The sequence below is a fragment of the Typopeltis vanoorti genome, chromosome 15 (assembly GCF_054136105.1).
Source record: "Typopeltis vanoorti isolate ZY-2024b chromosome 15, IOZ_Tvanoo_1.0, whole genome shotgun sequence".
Taxonomy (NCBI): Eukaryota; Metazoa; Arthropoda; class Arachnida; order Uropygi; family Thelyphonidae; genus Typopeltis; species Typopeltis vanoorti.
This window is the reverse complement of record NC_143563.1, coordinates 78,363,058-78,385,921: the sequence shown is the minus strand read 5'-3', so window position 1 is coordinate 78,385,921 and position 22,864 is coordinate 78,363,058. Positions and strand designations below refer to the sequence as shown.

At 36.2% G+C, this 22,864-nt stretch overlaps 1 protein-coding gene across 3 annotated transcripts in view; it reads right to left on the bottom strand.

The window, feature by feature from the left end:
- The window catches only part of LOC150098917 (polyamine-transporting ATPase 13A3-like), a 434,948-nt gene that overhangs the window by 396,356 nt on the left and 15,728 nt on the right, over positions 1–22,864 (bottom strand). For 2 of the 3 annotated variants that reach the window (XM_090404644.1, XM_090404646.1), the window contains exons 1-2: positions 4,630–4,996; positions 3,910–4,073 (exon numbers count right to left, since the gene is read on the bottom strand). In XM_090404644.1, the coding sequence (XP_090260770.1) occupies positions 3,910–3,966 (57 nt within the window). In that variant the 5' untranslated portion in view covers positions 3,967–4,073; positions 4,630–4,996. Of the gene's footprint in view, positions 1–3,909; positions 4,074–4,629; positions 4,997–22,864 lie in introns of those variants that run through there. The other variant, XM_090404645.1, reaches the window with a different exon arrangement.

Genomic DNA, 22,864 nt, shown 5'->3' with positions numbered 1-22,864 from the left:
AGCGAGCACTTTGCAAGAGTATATCATCCAGGTGGTGACTTTGCAGGAATGGAAGAACCAACAGCTTATACTGGAATTGTGATGAATGAAGTACAGGTAACTAGTCTATTACAGAACCTCAATGTCAATACATCTGTGGGATTGGATGGTATACCAGCTCGTGTCGTACGTGAAGCGGCTATAGAATTGTCAGTGCCCTTGACCATTTTGTTTAATTTGAGCCTCGGGTCTGGGTCAGTCCCAAGGGGGTGGAAAGAGGGGAAAATAGTTCCGCTGCACAAAGGTGGTTCCAAGGCTGCTGTTGAAAATTACCGGCCAATCAGCATAACAGGAATCATTATCAAGGTCTTAGAGAAAATAGTCAAGAGGAAAATACAAGATTGGATAGAAGAAAATGGGATACTGTATCGGGGACAGCATGGTTTGTGAAGGGTAGATCATGCCTCAGTAACTTGTTCACATTTTATAACACAGTGACGGCTGAACTGGATAAGGGTAATGGGTTTACAGTGATTCTACTGGACCTTGCTAAGGCCTTTGACAGGATACCACATGGAATTCTAATCAGTAAATTGCAGCATATGGGGATGGACATAGGGTTGGTGAGATGGATAGGAGGGTGGTTGACGGAGAGATATCAGAGAGTGGTTTACTCAGGAGTCCACAAGACGGCCTGTGACTAGTGGTGTGCCACAAGGATCTGTTCTTAGACCACTGCTGTTTAATTTGTTCATTAATGATATAGGAAAGGATCTGAGAGGAACAGTTCATTTGTTTGCGGATGATGCGAAGTTGGGTAGGGCAATAGTGAATGCAGATGACATCAAAATTTTGCAGGATGATTTGGATAGATTGGAGGTCTGGGCTAAGGAGAATGGATGTCAATTTAATGTGGCAAAATGTAAGGTTATGAATTTTGGGGTGAAAAGATTGGTGGCAGTTTACTGCATTGGTGGAACTGTGCTCCAGGAAATTGATGAGGCACAAGATTTAGGAGTGTTGGTGGATAAGGAATTGAAATTTAGGGGACACATTGCAAAAGTGGCCAAATCAGCTCATCAAATCACTTGGTTGCTGAAGAATACGTTGACAAACAGAGACAAGCAGGTTATTGGTCCTCTGTATCGAGCCTTGATAAGACCTCATCTCGACCACTGTGCAAAGATTTGGTCACCTAGGTTTCTTCTTGATGGGGAGGAGGTGGAGAGGATCCAGAGGCGAGTGACCAAGATGATAGCAGGTCTGTGGAATGAACTTTATGAGAACAGGTTGAAGATTTGTGGGTTGCAAAAATTGGTTGATAGGCAGAGGAGGGGAGATATGATTGAGACATTCAAATTACTGAAGGGTTTCTATAAAATTAATTCAGAAGATATTTTTGAGAACAGGGCTGGTTATGGGAGGACTAGGGGACATCCACGGAAACTGGGCAAAAGTGTGGTTAGTAAAGGTGTTAGAGCTGGGTTCTTTACTTTTAGAGTGGTGAATGAGTGGAATGCGCTCCCTGAGTCTGTGGTGGATGCTGTGACAGTGAATGAGTTTAAGGCGAGGTATGATAGATAATGTATGAATGTTGAATAGTTGTGATGAATATGATTTGGGGGCCTCCCTCGATGAGTCTAATGACTCCCTGGAGTTTCCCATAATAATAGTAATAGTAATAATAATAACTTTTTTTACTTTCATTCATTCTTTCATTACCCCTCAACAGCTGAAATTTTGCAAAGCTTTTTTTTTGCTATTATTCACTCTTGCTATCTTATCATATTGCATATGCATTTTTGCCATCAGAACCTTTCCTTTAGGAAATCTGGGTTCTTTTTAACTCTTACAAACAGACAAACCAGCCAGAGAATGCACATAGTCCTGGCTTCATTGTAACCAAACAACCACATCTATTCATGCCACTGGCCTATCCCCAATCAATGCCAGGTGCAAGTTTTTCATTACTTTTTCTACTTTCATTCATTCTTTTATTACTCCTCAACAGCTGAAATTTTGCAAAGCTTTTTTTCACTATCATTCACTCTCACTATCTTACCATATTGCATATGCTTTTTTGCCATCAGAACCTTTCTTTTAGGAAATCTGGGTTCTTTTTAACTCTTACAAACAGACAAACCAGCCAGAGAATGCACATAGTTCTGGCTTCATTGTAATCAAACAACCACATCTATTCATGCCACTGGCCTATGGAAATTTTCTTGAAAGGCCATCACTCCTTATAACTCTCTCCAAGTTCACTTCACCAGAAATGCTAACAAAATATATCTTCCTTAAAATCATTTGAATTATTATTATTAACAATTAACCTGAAAAGAGTTCTGACACGAGCAAATGCTCACCAGTGAACTCCTACAAATCAATGGAAGTAGTTTCTGGTGGTTTGTTTTAGAGAGAGAGTTTTTTGCTACAGTGCTAATATGAACTACTGAATGGTGTGGGAAACTATAAATAAAAAAAGGCTTCGTTTGCCCATGAAAAGTACTAATAGTTTTTTGTAGTGTATGGAAAAATCTGTGATGTACTCCTTCTATCACACTAATAAAAAGAAACAGCCTGTTGTATCCTATACATTGAAAAGAAAAGAAGGGATGCCAACAATATTGATAAAAATCAAGCCAAAATAAGATAAAGGCTAATAATCATGTGCACTTATAGAATACAATTAAAGGATCTTTATGTTATTTGACTAATTTCAGTTCATCTCTTACCATCAAATGTCCTTTACTTAAATGTATCTTAATCTTTAAGTGATTGTTACTAGGTATTTCTGGAAAATTGTATTCTATTTAAAAAGATAAAACATGATCTAAAAAATCCTAGAAATATTGTATGATTATCAATTTCCACAGATTTTTCTTGGCATAAAATTAAAGCAAAATCTATTCCTAACAATAGTTACATCAGACAAAATATTTAGTATATTTTCAGCATAAATCTAATCTATAAAAGGAGAATATGATTGACTTCTAAGTGAATCTTGACATTATGATAAGGCTTTGACCTTTCATAAATTCACATGACCTAGACATGTTTAACCTTGAATGAAACATCTACCAAAGGACATCTTTCTCTTCAAAGCACATGTGAAAAACATCCAGGAAATAATTATATCATCTAATCACAAAGTAAACAAATAAAGATTTGCTAACCTAAATCAATAAACTTTATATAATGCAGTAAGAGAATAAATTTCTATGTATATAAAAATGAATCCATGTAATGTATCTGCAATCTCAAATATTAAGAAAGATTAAAATATAAAACCTTGAAGTCATAAAATATTCTAACATCAAAAATTTTCAAATTTTGGTTATTCTTTATTGTATGAATTATTTAATTTTTTATAAACTTGTAATTTTTTTTTAAAATAAAAGTACAGGTAAAATAGTTGTGAATACCATGAAATTTTACATTTAATAGAGATTTAAAATAGAAAAAGATTCCCCTTCACTCTTATTTACTCTCTCTCTCTCTCTCTTTTATTTGGCCAAAGAATAATATTACTGTTACAGCAGAGAGGCAAACAAAACATAATTATATATGTAGGAAGGAAATAGTAATCTATGACCAAGAAAGAAGCATCTGAAGTGCTATCTGGTCTTAATCCCCTATCTAATGAGATTGTGGAGGTTATGGATTTTCAAGTATTTAAGTGATCACAAATATACTGAAAGTTCATTTGTTCCAAGGAATAATCTCAAAATTTTTAAATTAAATTTGAGAGTTCTAAAAGAACTCTCATCATACTTTAACATATAAACACATTTTTAAATATTTATATTATATTTTATAATTTAATTAAAAACACATATGTAATTATGTTATAATATTAAGCTAAACTAACTGCTAATACAACAATTTATAATATAAAGACAAAACACTACAAAATAGCACTTGACTAACCATCTCATCCTCTTGTCCAAGATTGATCTTTTGTGGATATGATTTGGATTTTCCCATAACTGTATTTCTTCCAGTATATACATCAACAAAAGATGGGATGACACTTGTATCTCTATATCCCGCTCATGGCCTTTACAGTTACAGTCCATTCATCCAAGAGAACACTTTAAAAAAAGAAAAAAAAAAAAAGCAGGAAGTTCTCTCTAGGCACAATACAGGAAGAGAAGCAGTTATTCATTTAATCAATCAGTGAATTCTGACATATATCTAAGTGATAAATTTGGATTCCTGATGATTAGTTTATTTTATTTTTATTATTAATAAATGGCTAAAACTATATTTCTAGTCAAGAACCTAAAATTAGTCCAAATTTCAATGTTTTAAAATAGAGAAACTTTTTTAAAAAAGAGAAACTTTTATGTCTGTGTAATATTGAAAAATATTACACAGACATAAACCCTTCCAATAATGCTCGTTATAAGTTGTGCAACATTATCATACATAGCAAATAAGCTGTTAAAGCAATCAAATAAGGTAAAAGTTTATATTAATTTCAAAGTTATATTCTACAGTTATCTAAAGTCAATTAATTCTCAAACTTTTAAAATTCATATGTATGAGTAATATGCTAGAACAAAATTTAGTAAAAATCATTTACTTAAAAATATTTTTATTTCATAAGATAATTTGAAATTGAAAATAATATTTTATAGAGCTTACCATGATTGCCTTTTACAGGATGTTGGATTAATAGTCCTTATTCAATGACTTCTAAAGGAGAGGGGTAATTAGCACTTAAATAGCTTATCACATAATCCTATCTGCAGTTTCCATAATGTAAACCAGAGCACAATTCAAATACTAGATATATTAACTCTGTTTCAGTTTGCTCAAGCAACACTGAAGAGAAGGCTAACAATGCACCTATTCTAAGTAATCATTCAATTACATGCTGTTATTAAAGAGATGAGAAGAGAAGAGGATATATATGTAGAATGAATATAATGTAGTAGAAAGCCCTCTATCATTTGTAGAGCTTCATAATAATCAGAGCTACCAGATTAGTCTCTTACAGTCACATGACTCTTGTTTCACAAGTGAAGGATTTTCCATCCAGCTCACAAGGCTTCTTCATCAAGCAATATCTTGTAACAAAACTTAGGGAGAAAATGAACTTTGGAATTAAACAATCTTATTTTTCCTCACCCCTAAACTTAGACAACAGTATGAAGTTTCATGTGAAATTAAATATCTAAAATGACTTTAGAATGAAATATATTCAAAAGAGTATCTCAGAAATATATATAATAGTAAACATATATTTATGTACACGTGCACACTCATGTTATACTTTTTATTAAATTTAATATTTCTTAATTATAATTTTATGCTTATTATATTTTAATAATATTGCTTATTCTATGAAAAGAATTTCAAAAAAGATTACTCTTAGGCTGATGATTAGAAGTGTTAACCTTTAAACAGACTGGACCTTATACTGTTAGTCAAGTGCTGAAAACATAAATATCATATAGCTACAATACTTTCCAAGAAGATCAGTGATATTATCCTCCAATCATATAATTTTAACATGGCACAAAAAGTGAAAAGAATAAGAAATATCATCAGGTACCAGATGATTTACATAGTATTTCTCTCTTATATAGCTATACACAATAAACTGATACTCAAAGCAATCCTAGATTTCTATCTTGCCTCCAAATAGAACAATAAATTTTAAAATACTTAATAAATGTGAACACGATAAAAAAAAAAAAAGGCAAAATGCTTCTCCCCAACAGGTTTTTTTAGCAATTCCCCAACTACACACATAAAGAAGCAGAGCCATGTATCAGTAACAGAACAAGTGAGAAGTTGGAAACATGGAATGAACCTAACGACATTTTTCTTAAACAGCTGTATGTTCTAACTTTATGAAGCACTAACACATGAAGACAGTTCCAAAGAAGAGAAGTACAGTGGGAATAAAAGAGGAAAATATTCTGATTCAACAATCTTTAAGTTGGACTGTATATGAATGCTAACCTCCTGCCACTTTTTATACATTTAGAGGGAAAGTGAATGAATGGTGGATTCTAGATTGGTTGAAGAGCATTCACAGATCTCTAACATCGAACTATAGTGTACTCTAAGAAATCAATTAATATGGGATACTGTATGGGATCAATTAATATTCTGCTTAAGAAAGCCAAGACAGAACACATATTCTGCAGTGCTCTAAAAAATATGCATTGGTGTAAAGTGAATGACAAACAATATCAAATAGGAACTGCAGGTGAAAAAGAGGTTATGGAAGAGATATAAGGAGAGGGGTAGAGAGCAGATGCATTAACTTATGTCCCCTAAGAGTGGAGGCTTTAGAAGGCAGTGACACTAATGGTTTTGAAAGCATATGGTGTAAGGTAGAGGTGGACAAGACAGGATATTTAGTAGGATGTTGCTACAAGCGAGGGATCATAGAGGGTGAGGAGCAGGCGATGTTTAGGCAGTTGAGCTTGGCAAGTGCAAGAAGAATGATTGTTATGGGAGATTTTAACTACGGCAGTATAAGTTGGGAAGAGGAAAATGCTTGGAGGAAGGGGGACTACATCAGGTAACAGAATTTAGTGGAGTCTGAAAGGGATAATGATAGGTATAAAAGCAGTGACATTTTTATGCTTTATACTAATGCCAGGAGTATCCAGAATAAAGGAGATGAATTGGTGGTGCTAATAGCATCAGCCTGGCCAAAGATTATTGGGATCTCCGAGACGTGGTTGACGGAAGATGATATAATAACAGGAATATAAGTAGTAGGGTACAGCATTTTTTGGCAGGATAGGAAGGGAAAATGCAGTGCTGGAGTACTGCTTATGATAAGTGATGACTTACGTCCTCTAAAAGTGGAGGCTTTGGAAGGCAGTGACACTAATGGTTTTTGAAAGCATATGGTGTTAGGTAGAGGTGGACAAGACAGAATATTTAGTGAGGTAATACTACAAGTGAGAGAGCACAGAGGGTGGGGAGCAGGAGATGTTTAGGCAATTGAGCTTGACAAGTGCAAGAAGAATGATTGTTATGGGAGATTTTAACAACAGCAGTATAAGTTGGGAAGAGGAAAATGCATGTAGTAAGAAGGGAATGGAATTTTTGGAATTCTTAGGGGACAGATGTCTTAGGCAACATGTAATAAAGGGAACAAGAGGCTCAAGAGTTTTGGATTTGGTCATAGCATCAGAAGAGCTGAAAATAACTCTACCCCCTTTTGGAGAGAGTGACCATGTGGTTTTGACTTGGAAGATGAATAGACATGCAGGAGTATCAGAGAAAAGGGAACGTATGTGGAATTATAAGGTAGGTGATTATAATAGTCTTAGATATCAACCTAGGGCAGTTCCATGATGGGCAGAATTGGAAGGCCAGAATATCATTAGTGCTTGGGAAATTGTGAAGGAATATTTGTTAGCAGCAATAGTAAGCTGTATTCCATGAGTGAAGAAGCGGACACAATTTGGTGTAAAGTAGATGACAAACAATATCAAACAGAAACTACAGGTGAAAAAGAGGTTATGGAAGAGATATAAGGAGAGGGGTGGAGAGTAGATGCATGAAGAATATAAGACTCAGGCCAGGAGAGTGACTAATATGGTAAGGAAGGCGAAACTGGAATATGAGAAGAGACTGGGACTACGATCCAAAGATAATTCTAGGGAATTTTTAAGCTATGTGGCCAGTAGGAGGAGATATGATTGTGGAGGTTTTAACTCCATGGAATAAAAACAGGAATAGAGTGACTGATGCAGAGGAAATAGTGGAGTTGTTCAAGAAACACTTTATTGGAGTATTTCATCCTGTAAAAATAAGTTTTAACACTAGAGGGATAAGGCAGGTTCGGGGTATAGAAGTGCAAGAGGAGAGTGTGTTCCAAATACTGAGTACCCTGGATGTCAGTAAAGCTGTGGGACTGGATGGTATTTCACCATGGATTTTGAGAGAATGTTCTAAAGAACTGACAGCTCCATTGACCTGGCTTTTCAATGAAAGTCTGACTATGGGAAAGATCCCAAGGAATGGAAGGAAGATAAGATACTGCCATTGAATAAGGGAAGTAGTATACTGGACGTGTCTAATTATAGGTCAGTTTGTGTTTCATCAGTAGTTGTTAAGATCTTGGAGAAATTAGTGAGGGGACCATATACAGCATTGGGAAGATGAGGGTAATGTTATTTGTGAGAGTCAACATGGATTTGTTATGGGGCACTCTTGCTTTAGTAATATGATTGCCGCTTATAATAAAGTGACAAGAGCAGTTGATGAGGGAAAGGCATATACTGCCATTTTTTTGGATTTTGCAAAAGCATTTGACAGGGTGCCACATGATAAGCTGATATTTAAGTGCAGCACATGGATTTAGATGTCGGGTTAGTCAACTGGATTCAGGATTGGCTGTCTGATAGGTATCAGAGAGTTGTGGATGGTGTGGCAGTATCAAGGAGGCAGAAGATTACAAGTAGGATTCCGCAGGGCTCAGTACTGGGACCTGTATTGTTTAACCTTTATATCAATGACACTGTCAATGGATTGCATGGGGATATTCAGTTGTTTGCAGATTATGTGAAGCTGGAAGGGTTATTAGTAATAGTGCAGATGCAGCAGCCCTGCAAAAGGATTTGAATAAACTAGACAGATGGATGAATGAATGAATGGGGGGTATCGGTTTAATGCAGCAAAATGTAAAGTCTTGAAGTTTGGGATACATCGATGGGAAGCTGCATACTCGAATGGAGTAGCTGTGCTGGAGGAAGTAGAGATAAAAGAGTTATCATTCCATTGTATAAGACCCTGATCAGACCACACTTAGACTATTATTCTCAAATTTGGTCCCCAGGATTTGAAGGGAATACATTAACTGTGGAAAGGATACAGAGGCAGATAACAAATATGGTTTCAGGACTGTACAATGTTAGTTATGAGGATCAGCTGAGGGAATGTGGACTGCAGAGTTTGGTAGATAGAAGAAGGAGAGGTGATATGATTGAGACTTTTAAACTGTTGAGAGGTAGTTACAGGGTTGACACTGGGGAGTTCTTTCATTTGGTGGAAAGCAGGAAGGAGCGATGATAAGAAGCCATCCCTGGAAGTTGCAAAAGGAAGCTGTGAGCAAGAGGATGTGAGTGGTTTCTTTGCATGGAGAATAGTTGAACTGGAATGCATCATCTGATAGAGTGGTGAGAGCAAGAACAGTCAATGAGTTCAAGGAGTGGTATGATAGACTTTAAGTTTCCTAGGAAGGACCTCCCAAGACGGGTCTTTTGACTCCATGGAGACCTGAATAATAATAATATGTATGTGCATTTGCATTCAATAAATGTTGGAAGGTTACCTATGAAGTCCCAAAACAAGGAAACTGACAGGGGGAAAAAAACTGCACTGTGTATGTGCACCAAACTACAGTGAAATCCAATGGGTTTCTGCAAGAACCAAATCTAGTAAAAAGTCCCACTACTGGGTTACAAAGTATATCATATACTCGAGAAGAATCTATATTCTTGTTTTAATCCTTTATCCATGCAATCTTTGTGTGCTTACACTTGGGAAGAGGATTAAAACAATGGTACAATTAATTGTAAAGTATAATAAACCAAATCCTGTTTGAGCCTCAGATAGTTGTCCCATCAAAACATATCCCCCCACAGGGGAAAGGCCAACCTTTGTGATAGTGCAAGTCATTGGATGGAAGACATAATCTATTACCTTGTATAATGCCACTTTGCTTATTACAGGATTCAAGGAGATTTATTTTCTGTTGTATTTTTAAATTTAAACCTAATCAGGAAAGGGTGTAAATTTAGTATACATTAGGACAACAGTTCAGCTAATGATTAAATACTTCAGAAATTCTGCTACACAGACCAAACAGGGAATTTTCTTCAAGCCAATTCAGTACTTCCAATAAGTAAGTGATGATACGATGAAGTAATGATATGAGTATGAGAAGCAGCTAAAGAATTGTCAGTACCCTTGACCATTTTGTTTAATTTGAGTCTCGGGTCTGGGTTAGTCCCGAGCGGGTGGAAAGAGGGGAAAATAGTTCCACTGCATAAAGGTGGTTCCAAGACTGCTGTTGTAAATTACCGACCGATTAGCATATCAGGAATCACTGTCAAGGTCTTAGAGAAATTAGTCAAGAAAAGAATACAGGATTGGATAGATGAAAATGGGATATTGTATGGGGGACAACATGGTTTTGTGAAGGGTAGTTCGTGCCTCAGTAACTTGCTCACGTTTTATAACACAGTGACGGCTGAACTGGATAGGGAGGGGGTAATGGGTTTACAGTGATACTACTGGACCTTGCCAGGGCCTTTGATAGGATACCACATGGAACTTTAATCAGTAAAATGGAGCATATGGGGATAGATATAGGGTTGGTGAGATGGATAGGAGGGTGGTTGAAGGAGAGATACCAGAGAGTGGTTTATTCAGGAGTGGAGTCTAAAAGACGTCTTGTGACTAGTGGAGTGCTGCAGGGCTCTGATCTTGGACCACTGCTTTTCAATTTGTTCATCAATGATATTGGAAAGGATTTGAGAGGAAGTGTTCACTTATTTGCTGATGATGCAAAGTTGGGTAGAGCAATTGTGAGTGCACAGGATGTCAAAATTTTACAGGATGATTTGGATAGTTTGGAGGACTGGGCTAGGAAAAATGGATGTCAATTTAATGTGGCAAAGTGTAAGGTTATGCACTTTGGGGTGAAAAGAATAGCAGCAGTATATCGCATTGGTGGAACCGTACTCCAGGAGATTGATGAGGCCAGGGATTTGGGAGTGTTGGTGGATAGGGAGTTGAAGTTTAGGGGGCACATTGCAAAAGTGGCTAAAACAGCTCACCAAATCACTTGGCTTCTGAAAAATACTTTAACATGCAGAGACAAACAAGTTGTTGTTCCTCTGTATCGAGCCTTGATAAGACCCCATCTGGACTTCTGTGCCCAGTTATGGGCACCAGGGTTTCTTCGTGATGGGGAGGAAGTGGAGAGGGTCCAGAGACGAGTGACCAAGATGATAGCAGGTCTGTGGAATGAACCTTATGAGAACAGGTTGAGGATTTGTGGGTTGCAGAAATTGGACGATAGGCAAAGGAGGGGTGATATAATTGAGACATTCAAATTACTGAAGAGTTTTTATAAGATTGATCCAGAAGATATTTTTGAAAATATGACTGGTGGTGGTGGGAGGACTAGGGGCCATGCATGGAAGCTGGGCAAGAGCGTGGTTGACAAGGGTGTTAGAGCTAGGTTTTTTACTTGGAGAGTGGTGAATGAGTGGAATAAGCTTCCAGAGTCTGTTGTGGGTGCTACGACCGTGAATGAGTTCAAGGCATGTGAATGTTGAATAGTTGTTCTTGACATGATGTTAGGGCCTCCCTCGATGAGTCTGTCGACTCCTTGGAATTTCCCGGAACAATAATAATAATAATGATAATGATGATTACCCACTAGAAAAAGAAATTCATTTACCATGTGGATTCAAATCCACAATATTGGTTGAGGAGTGGAAGCACTATCAAACATGGCCAAAATCATGTTTGAAATTTAAATGCATAGATTGTGCAGGAAGAATGATGTGGAGTTTGTGGAATTGCAGAGCGAGTTTCATGGAAAGAAGGAAGGAAGGATTTATATAAGACAGATAGCTTGCATCAAAATGGATTTGGTATCAGGAGTCTTGAGAAAGTGTAGTTCAGTGAAAGTACGGAGGTGCAGAGGCAGGGAAACTAGAATGTTTAGCGAAAATGCAGGTGAGCATGGATTACTAACCCAGAGATTAGTAAGTGGGAAAGTGATCAGTTGAAGCAAAATATAGCATCCCAGGTTCTTAACTGTAGTGTGCTAAACAAAACTAGACGTAAGGGAAGTTTTGGTATAAAGGGGATACTGAAGCTTATGTATACAAAGGTCAGAAGTATTCAAATTAAGGGAAAGAAGATTTTGGCATTGGTTAGCACAACTTGGCCAGAAGTTATAGGCAGTGAGAATGTGGTTGACTGAGGATGATGAGGCCACAGGAATAGAATGCAAGGGATATATAGTGTCTTCAGAGAGAAAACAAGGAACATCATTATGGGGGAAGGATTTTGCTAATCATAGCACAAGAATTAAAGCCAAAAAGAGTATAATTAAATACTACTATATATAATTTAAATTAATTATTAATTAATTATATAATATAAATAAGAATAAATAGCACAAGAATTAAAGCCAAAATTCCTGTCCCCATGATGTACTAAAAGTACATCATAGGGACAGGAATTCAGAGAGCAATTCATATGAAGCTATCAGGTGTGGGATAGAGGACTAAATTTGAATTGGTTGCTGCTATAATCCAGGGGGGGGTATAAGAATGTAAATGACATGTATTTGCAAATTAGCATGATTAGTATGGGTTAAGTAATTATTATGGAGGATTTCAGTTATGCAGACATAGATTGGGAGGAGGAATGGTCACAGTAAGGGAAGGAAGTGGAATTTATACAACTACTGATATAATTACTTGAGGCAACATGTAATGAAGGGGTGTGAGGTTCAAGAGTTCTGAATTTGATCACTGCATCAAAGAACACTAACCAATCTACCACCACTTAGACACTGTCTACACTTGGACAAAATGATCATATATTCTTGACCTGGGAGATTACCAGACATGCAGAATTTTCTATTAAGAAGGGATATATGTGGAATTACAAAACATTTAATTATGACAAGCTGAGGAGTGAGCTTCCAGCACAGCCATGGCATAAGAATTTGGAGGAGAGAAATGTTGATGATGGTGCAATGAGAGGTGGTCAAGGGGTGTTTGAAGAAAGCAGTATTTGAATGTGTACCTACAATCAGAAAGATAAATCAGGGAAGAATAAGATGGATGGATAGCTTCATTAAGCAGGAGTTGCACACAAAGAAAAGGTTGTGGAGGGGTTATAAAGAAAAAAGTGATTAGCATGACCATGAGCAGTATAAGGTGCAAGCAAGAAGAATGACTGGTATGGAAAGGAGGGCTAAAACTAATAATGAGAGAAAGCTAGCTGATGAGGCCAAAAGAAACCCTAACGAATTATTTCACTATGTTGCAATTAAAAGGAGAGTGACTATGAAAGGATGACTTTAAAAAGTGCTGATGGTGGAGATGTAACAGAACCAGATCACATTACTGAGGGAACATTTTGCAGGAGTGTACCATCTAGGTAATGATATTGCAATGCCAGATGTGACACTGACTGATAGGAAAATAGTGGTTGAAGAAATGGAGGTGTTAAAATATTGCAGAACCTCAGTACAAACACAGCCATGAAATTACATGGATCAGCCAGTGTATTATGAGAACGCACAAAGGAATTATCAGCTACTCTGACCAAGCTGTTTAATTTAAGCCTCAGTAGTGGGAAGGTACCAATGAAATAGAAAGAAGACAAAATAGTCTCATTGCATAAAAGAGGCTTCAAGAGAGAAGTAGCAAATTATAAGCCAATTATAGCATCTCAGGAGTGATGGTAAGGTATTGGAGAAATTGGTGAAAGACAGAATTCATGACTTGGTGGATAGGAATATAAGGAACATATAAGGGACAATATGGTTTTATGAAAGATGTCTTGATTTGGTAATTTGCTTACTTTTTATAATCAATTGACATTGGAGATGGATAAGGGAAATGACTGCTCAGTGATATTACCATACTTTCCAAAAGCATTTGACAAAATTCCACATAGAACCCTGTTGAATAAAAGCAAATGGGGATGGATGGATGGATATGAATCTGGTGATTTGGATTAGAGGACAGATATCAAGGACATTTTACTACTAGTATAAGGTAAAAGAACCTTTTAGCTTATACTAGTAGTAAAATGGCATATTATTAAAATACTCAGGATCAGATAAAGTTACTGAACCTAATGATAATGCTTTAGGTGTTCAGGTTTCCAGCTAACTTTTTTTTAAATATCAATCTAAACCTGAGATTGCTTTGTGCGAAGGTTTCTGTTGTTTAGCAGTTCATAAGAAAAATTCCGGTAATTGGACCACATGTTTATTAAGATAAATGACAATAAAAAACAAACCCGACAAGTTTCGTAAGTCGTTTGACTTACATCTTTAGGGGGTCAAAGGTAATTAAAAGTTTAAACAGAAGAAAAGAGAAATTACTCAAAATAGTTCATTCTATACAGTTGTGGCCATCTAACTGTTCATTAAATTGAATATCCGAATGTAAATTCAGTGCAATGCTAAGTTTGAACAATTCTGGTTGCTGTCACATTCTGTTGTTCATGTTAACATTGTCCGAAGTCTGACTTGGGTATATTTTTTATCAATGCTGACCAAACTTGGTGTAGAATTAGGCCCCTGGTTTTTGTTGCATTGCATTGGAATTCTAAGCATGTTTGCAGCTTCTTTAAATTTCCTTATGTAACAATTTTTTTCAATGTTAGACATGTTTGTTTTTTGCCAGAGTACATTATGGCCAGTGGATGTTGTATGGTATACTAGGGCTGATTTGCGTTCTCTTCTTTTTTGCACGTCTTTTTGATGTTTGTTCATGCGAATTTCTCCTGATCTTCCTGTCTGGCCTACATAGCAGATGCCACAGGAACAATGAATTTTATATACACCTAGTTTTTTTAAAGGATGATGTGGAGGTTTTGGGAGATGTAGAAATCTTGAAATTTTTTCCAGCTGTAGAAAAGCCACTTTGATGTTATGTTTGTTTAGTAATTTGGCCATATTACTAAACAAATTCATTGTTCCTGTGGCATCTGCTATGTAAGCCAGATGGGAAGATCAGGGGAAATTCACATAAACGAACACCAAAAAGACGTGCAAAAAAGAAGAGAACACAAATCAGGCCTAGCATATGATACAACTTCCACTGGCCATAATGTACTCTGGCAAAAAACAAACATGTCTTACATTGAAAAAAATTGTTACATAAAGAAATTTAAAGAACCTGCAAACATGCTTAGAATTCCAATACAATGCAACAAAAACCAGGGCCTAATTCTACACCAAGTTTGGTCAGCATTGATAACAAATATACCTAAGTCAGACCTCAGACAATGTGAACGTGAAAACAGAACGTGACAGCATCTTGCATTGTTCAAACTTATCATTGTACTGAATCTACATTCGGATATTCAATTTAATGAACAGTTAGATGGCCACAACTGCATAGAATGAACTATTTTGAGTAATTTCTCTTTTCTTGTGTTTAAACTTTTAGTTACCTTTGACCCCTGAAGATGTAAGTCAAACAACTTACGAAACTTGTTGGGTTTGTTTTTTATTGTGATATTTATCTTTTTTTATTGTCATTTATCATGAACAACAGAACGTTGTTCTGTTGTTCACGTTCACATTGTCCGAGGTCTGACATGTGGTCCAATTACTGGAATCTTTCTTATGATAATGCCTTGTTTGGGAAAATGATTAGAGAGAGAGAGCAGGAAGGAATCTGTTACTGTTTTTCATGAAGAGTATGTGGAATGAAGGAAGAGAAGTTGGTGCAGTGAGTTTAGAGCTGAACTGTACATGGATGTTAACCAGCCTATGTTTCTACATGATAAGAAGAAAGAGTGCAAGGTCCAAAGTCGGGTGCAAAGTCCAACTCTACCTCCCAATGGTGCACCTGAGGGTGTTGCGAATCCTAACCATTATTGAACCTGGACTCAACACCACTAATAGAGCTCTGCCGAACACTTCAGAATACTAGTCAGGAGAAGTGTATATGCGACTACAGCAAAGATGCCACTATTGCAACAACAGAAACGGCCCCAAGTCCTGCGCAGCCCACACTCACCTTTCTACAGTGGCGGTAAGGCACCGAGTGAGGCAAGGGGTGCTAAGAATCTCGCAGATGAAAACAGGCCACCTCTTAAATCTATGAAAATGGTAATCGGTACCCTCAATACTTGAACTTTGGCAAGAGACTACAGAACAGCTTTATTAATCAAAGAATGAACCAATATCAACTTAGCTATCCTGTAAGTGAAATGAAACAAAAAGTTTGAAAGAACTGACAGCAAGATGGTACGAAGGCTCACAGATACTCCTCGGAGCATCCTCAAACAATGGCAAACAAGGCGGAGTGGGCTTCATTGTTAAATCTAAGCTCACCAAGTCGATCCTTTCTTGTAACATTATATCTGAAAGAATAAGTGTACTCCTAATTGGAATAGAGAACAATATAACAATAAAATTAATATCCTGCTACTCCAACATCTATAGCTGATAACCAAGAAATATAAAATTTTTACATGAATCTTGAACAGGCATTAAATTACAAGTCAACATAAACATTCGTTAGTGGTGACCTTTAATGCCAAAATAGGATGTGGAAAAGAAAATGAAAAGTTTATAGGTCCAAATGGCCTGTGAGAAAGAAGTAGAAGAAGAGAGAGATTAGCTGAATTTGCTACAGCTGAACTTTATCATGAACACTTTTTTTTTTTTTCAACAAACGCCCAGGAAGGAGAAGAACTTGGTAATCACTGAATGGAGATACAAAAATGAAATTGACCACATTTTAAGAGACTGTAAAAGAATGGTACAAAATGTTGGTACAATAGGTGAAACATACTCCAGCATAGATTCTGAAAACACTCTCTTCAGAGCCATTATAAGAATAGACCACAAAAAAGAACAACATGCCAGGGCAATATCAAACCACAAAAGACAACCCAAACAAATAGACTACCACAAATTCATTTACATAGAAGAGACCCAATGGACTATTAAGAACTGTTACATAAATGATGACTATGTTGAATTTATTAATAAATTCAACAAGTGCAAGAAAAAATCAGAAATTCCTGTGAAACAAAAGAAAAGAGAATGACTCTCACTTCAAACTATAGAACTACTGAAAAAGAGAAAAGAACTGAAGAAATAAATTTTCTAGAATACAAAATTATCTGTAAGTTACTAAGGAAAAGAATTCCAGAAGACTACAAAGCTTTCAGGATACAAAAACTAAAAGAAGCAGTGTAGGCAAAAATCAGCTTGAAAAAAATAGAGAAAGACTAATTTTAAACAATTCCATCTGTTTTACAGGATCAAAATGGAGGAAAAACATACTAATAGAAAAAGGATAGAAGAAATTGTGCAAAATTTTTATAATGATCTTTATGCAACTAAGTGCCAAGTCTTAGAATATATTATTCCAGAACCAAGCAATATATCAGAAGTACTTCCAGAAGAAATAGAACATGCCCTTAAGAAAATGAGTAAAGCCTCAGGATTTGATTATGTTAAGGCTGAAGAAATCCAACAAGGGGGACCAACTATATTCAAAGCCTTGGCTGACAGATTCACATGGTACTTCAAAGAAAGAAAGATTCCAGAGAAATGGAAGACCTCAAAAACTATACTTCTATTCAAAAAAGGGAACAAGGAAGACATAAAAAATTATTTTCCAATCTGTCTACTCTCACATATATAAAATCATGAACAGAGTAATACTGAACAGAATCAAAAACACTCTCGAAGACAACTCCAGTAGAGAGTATTCAGAAAATTCAGAAAAGGCAGGATTCAGAAAAGGCTTCTTCACAATAGATCATATCAATGTCATTTCACAACTAATAGAAAAATGCAGAGAATACCAAATCCTACTATGTTTCCTCTTTATTAATTTTGAAAAAGCATTTAATACCATAGAACACAATACAGTCATCAGTGCCTTACTGGAAATAAATGTGGACTACCACAAATTCAGGAAGTACATAGAAGAGAAAAACCCTACTTAGATCCACATGATAAAAGAAATTAACAAAAATTAGACCACACAAATAACTCTATTTGATCAACCTATAAATATAGATATAAAGAGAGGGGGGGGGGTCTGTCGAGACAGTGTGATCTCCCCAAATCTATTTACCAGTACTTTAGAATACATTCTGGAAAAAATAGACCTAAACAGAGGAATAAGCATAGGAAAAACTACAAATCCTTGTGTTTGCCGATCTAGTACTGATATCACACAACCCAAAAGACCCAGAAGAAATGGGTGAAAAAATATACACAAACAGCAGTATGATAGGCTTAGAAATGAATCTAGAAAAAACAAAATAGATTAAAAACATCTACACAAGTGACAGTCACCTATGTATTAATAACATCTCTATAGAACAAGTTGATTCTGACAATTACTTAGGACAAGCGATTTGTCAAAAAGAAAGAAAGCCGCATGCTCTCATTCAATAGACTAAAAGAAACACTTACTGATCCAAATCTTGACATCTCTCTGAAGGCAAAACAATTTAATAGTGACATTCTTCCATCACTCACATATGGATCAGAAACATGGAACACAACAAGAAAAGAAGAAGAGACTCTCAGAATAACTTAGCATGCAATAGAACGTAGGATTTGTAACATCAGCAAAATGGAACATGTTAAAAACGGAACTAAGAAAGAGATCAGGTATAAAAGATGTGGTAACTGCAGTATAGGAAAGAAAAATTAGATGGGCAGGTCACATAGCCAGACTCAGGGATAACAGATAGACATACAGAATACTCAACTGGCAACCAAGAATAAAGAGAAAACCAGGAAGACCATCTACAAGATGGGAAGATCCATTAGTGAAATGATGGTGATCAGTATCGATGAAAATACCTACAGAAAAAACATAATGCAGAAACAGAATGATGTTTAAAGTTTATTTTTCACTTGGTTAGAATATAATAAATTTAGTTTAATCCTTTATCCAAGTGTGAGCAAACAAAGTTTGCACCTAAAAGTATCTTCAGGACTGCGGTAAGGTGGTACAACACCAGGACGACTCCTTGCAAAGGTGGAGCAAGCTACCAACACTCCTACCCTAATGCATAACATTAGACATATCCGCAAGGAGATGTGTTTTGCATTATGGGAGATACTGAGATAGGAGTGTTAGTAGCTTGCTCCACCTTTGCAAGGAGTCGTCCTGGTGTTGTACCACCTTACCCCAGTCCTGAAGATACTTTCAGGTGCAAACTTTGTTTGCTCACACTTGGATAAAGGATTAAACTAAATTTATTAGAATGATGTTTAGGAAAGCAAGCAGAGGGAGGAGGAGAAAGGTGAACGAGTAAATGAGGAAACCATCAATAAAAAAATAAATAAAACAATGTCTAAAAAGTTAAAGTTAAAGAAATTCATCTCTTCAAGAAAACTTTTTCAGTACAGGCAGCCCGCCGTTCGTAAACATAGGGCTACCTGTCAGTTAGGGAAACTGTTCCTAAAGGAACTGTTGCAAAAAAATAAATAAATAAATACACACACACACACACACACACACACACACACACACACACACACACACACACACACACATATATATATATATGTAGAAAGTATTTTACCTTGGGTAAAATAAATGTTAAAGATACCAAGCTATTTTAAACCTGGTTTTACTCCATTTCCCAAGTAAGTTGCAAGGCTAGCTGACCCTGCACGTAGTGCAAGACCAAGGCAACTCATGGTAAAAGTAGAATAAGCTCTGATCACTAATCTTAATATTACCCTTAATGCAAAGCACATCTCCTGGAGGAGATGTATGATGCTTTGTATTAAAGGCAAGGGGCCACTACCCAGACCGGTTTCGACCTTTATTGAGGTCTCATCATTGGGAGCTAGGCTAGAAATACCAAGATTTTAGTAATACAGAGCTTATAAGTATTTTACCAGAACAAGTTACCATAAGGTGTTTTAACTATATGAAATAAAAATCTCAGGAGGAGATATAAATGTAGAAAGTATTTTACCTTTTTCTACATTTAATAAATTACTTGATGAGGTTATAAGTTGGGATCCTAACTACGTGGATAAAATACGCACCTACTTTGGAAGAACTGCTCGTCTTTATGGACTCCCAAAAATCCATAAAAAAGGCTGTCTGGTACGCCCTATCGTAAATTGCATTGACTCTCCAACTTATCGGATTGCAAAAGTATTATCACGTTCCTTAAGTGCTCTCACTGGTTCATTCCAGATCCTATTTTAAAAAAAAACTCAACAGATTTTCTTGAAAAAATCAAGGATATAAAAATTACAGATTCTGAAATAGTAGTCAGTTTTGACATCATTTCTCTGTTTACCAATATCCCATTAACCGAAACAGTCAATTCTTTATATGAAGATTACCCTCCAGATATCGCAAGGATATTCGAATATGTCATCCACTCGGGTTATTTCAGTTGGAAAAACAAAATCTACAAACAAATTGAAGGTACTGCCATGGGTAGCTGTCTGTCTGTCTCCACCTCTGGCAAACTACTATTTGAAACAATTTGAAGATACTATGTTCTCATCCATTCATCCTCAACCATCTCTTTGGTACCGTTACGTCGAGGATGTTTTTGCTGTTTGGTCACACACTGGAGATGAACTTCCCGCCTTTCTACAATGGATAAATAACCTTTACCCACGCATCCAATTCACTATGGAAAAAGAAAACTCTGGTACTTTATCATTTTTGGACATCCTCCTTACTAGAACGTCTTCTGGTACCTTATCTACAAGCGTCTTTCGAAAACCCACATTTACTGGCAGATACATTCACAAAAAGTCTGCGCACCACATGTCTCAAAAATTTGGTATTCTTAAATCTCTAATTCATAAAGCATATAAAGTTTGCTCTTCCTCAATAATCTTGCAACAAGAACTATCCATCATTAAAAAGCTAATGGAATCAAATTATTACAACTCCAATCAAATCCAACAGACACTTGACTCTTATGTTCCAACACCTACAGTTTCTTCAACAGTCTGCAGAGGTTCCTATTCTGTACATTCCAGGAATCTCAGAACCTATAGGTAGAATTCTAAAAAAGTATCAATTGATTCCAACATATATTCCTATCAACAAAATTTCTTCTTTATTACCTTCTACAAAGGATAAACTGTCTTCTCTATCTTTGGCTGGTGTTTACCAAATACCTTGCGAATGTGATGCCTTTTATTCTGGACAAACTGACCGTTCTTTGGAAAAAAGAATAAAAGAACATCAATATTATATTGATTATAACAAACCTCTGAAGTCTGGTCTGGTACAGCACAGTATTGACTCTACTCATCGTATCCAGTGGGATAAAGCAGTTCTCCTCCATAGATGCAGAATCAAATATGAACACTTATTCAAAGAAAGTTGTGAAACTATCTTTCACTGACCAAATTTAAATAGAAATGACTGTATGTCTCTCTCAAAGATCTGGGAAACTGTTATCTTATGTAAAAAATCATTTATCTTAATAGATTAAATTTGTTATATCTATTATTTCCTAGCACGCGGTATTGTATTTTAATAGGTGATCCACCGAACGTTTTGCCTGTATTCCATTCCTATTATAAACACTGAAGATGTACTATTCATTTTAGTACGAAATATCTGTCCTTTTACTAATTAAAGAACCCTGTGGTTTTTATGTGTTACTTTATAAGTTAATTACTATGCCACAGGTTCCACTAAAAATTAGTATTTTAAAATCAAAATAAAATGAACTTAATTACATAATGAAAACCAATGGGAAATTAATGAGTTATATTCCATACCCCCTCTTAAAACAGACATAAGTAATATAATATTATTATATTTAAAGTTCTGAAATGAATGCTGTAAATGTAAAAACAGCATTTTATGAATATTATTATTATTATTATTATTAAGAGAGACCTCCAGGGAGTCATGGACTCATCGAGGGAGGCTACATATTACAAGTATCAGCTATCATACTTATTCTTGAATTCATTCACACTACTTGCACATACCCCATCCAATGGCAATTTTCCATTTGGATGTGGAAAATTGCACCACCCTCTGAGAGAAAAATCTAGTCTTCGCTCCCTTTCTTAGTGAAATTCATTCTCAACTTCCAGTGATGCCCTCTTGCTCTTTTACCGCCCTTCATAAAATGAAAAATCCTGTATGACCTTTTCAGAAGTTTGTACATCTCAATCATATCACCCCTCTTTCTCCTGTTTGCTAGTGTCTGCAGTCTACAAATTCTCACTCTGTCTTCATAATCAGTATTCCACAATCCTAATATCATTTTTAACACTCTCCTTTGCACCCTCTCCACCGTATCAGAATAACAACAGAAACGAGGAGACCAGAGCTGGGCACAATAGTCTGAGTGAGGTCTTATCAAGGCCTTAAGTTGTATTTGCAGTCTTTGCTACATGGCCCCTGAACTTCAACTTGCTATCTACTAACACTTCACGTTCCCTAACTTCATCAGTTTCTTCTAGCATAATCCCACCAATATAATACAACATTGGATATCTAATCACACCAAAGTGCATGACCTTACATTTATTAACATTGAACTGATAGCTATTTTCACATGCCCACAATTCCAGTCTATTCAAATCATTCGGCAAGTACTGCATATCAGCAGCATTCCTGATTACCCTTACCTATCTTTTGCATCATTAGCAAATAGCTGTATGTGAAATCCTTCCCATATCATTAATGTACAGATTTCATAACAATGGACCAAGGACTGATCTTTGAGGCACACCACTGGTTACCTTTAATCTTGCAGATTCACCCCCCCCATACACGACTTTTTGATATCTATCAGTCAGCCATCCTCTATCTATGCAAATCGTCCATAATCCAATCCCATATTCTCCAATTTATGCAACAGTCTTCCATGCTGTAATCTGTCAAAAGCCTTAGAAAAAGCCAAAAGTACCATGGATGTATCCATTCCTCTTGTCTAACTCAGTGGTAACATTGTTAAAGAATGTAAGCAAGTTGCAAAACATGGCCTTCCTTTAGTAAACCCATGCTGTTCATTGCAAAGTAGACATTCACTGTCATCCCATTTCAGAATGCGAGTCATAACTAACTTTTCCAAAATCTTCACCACCACCATTCCTGAAATACCGATTGGTCGATGGATGGATATGTCAATCTTTGCA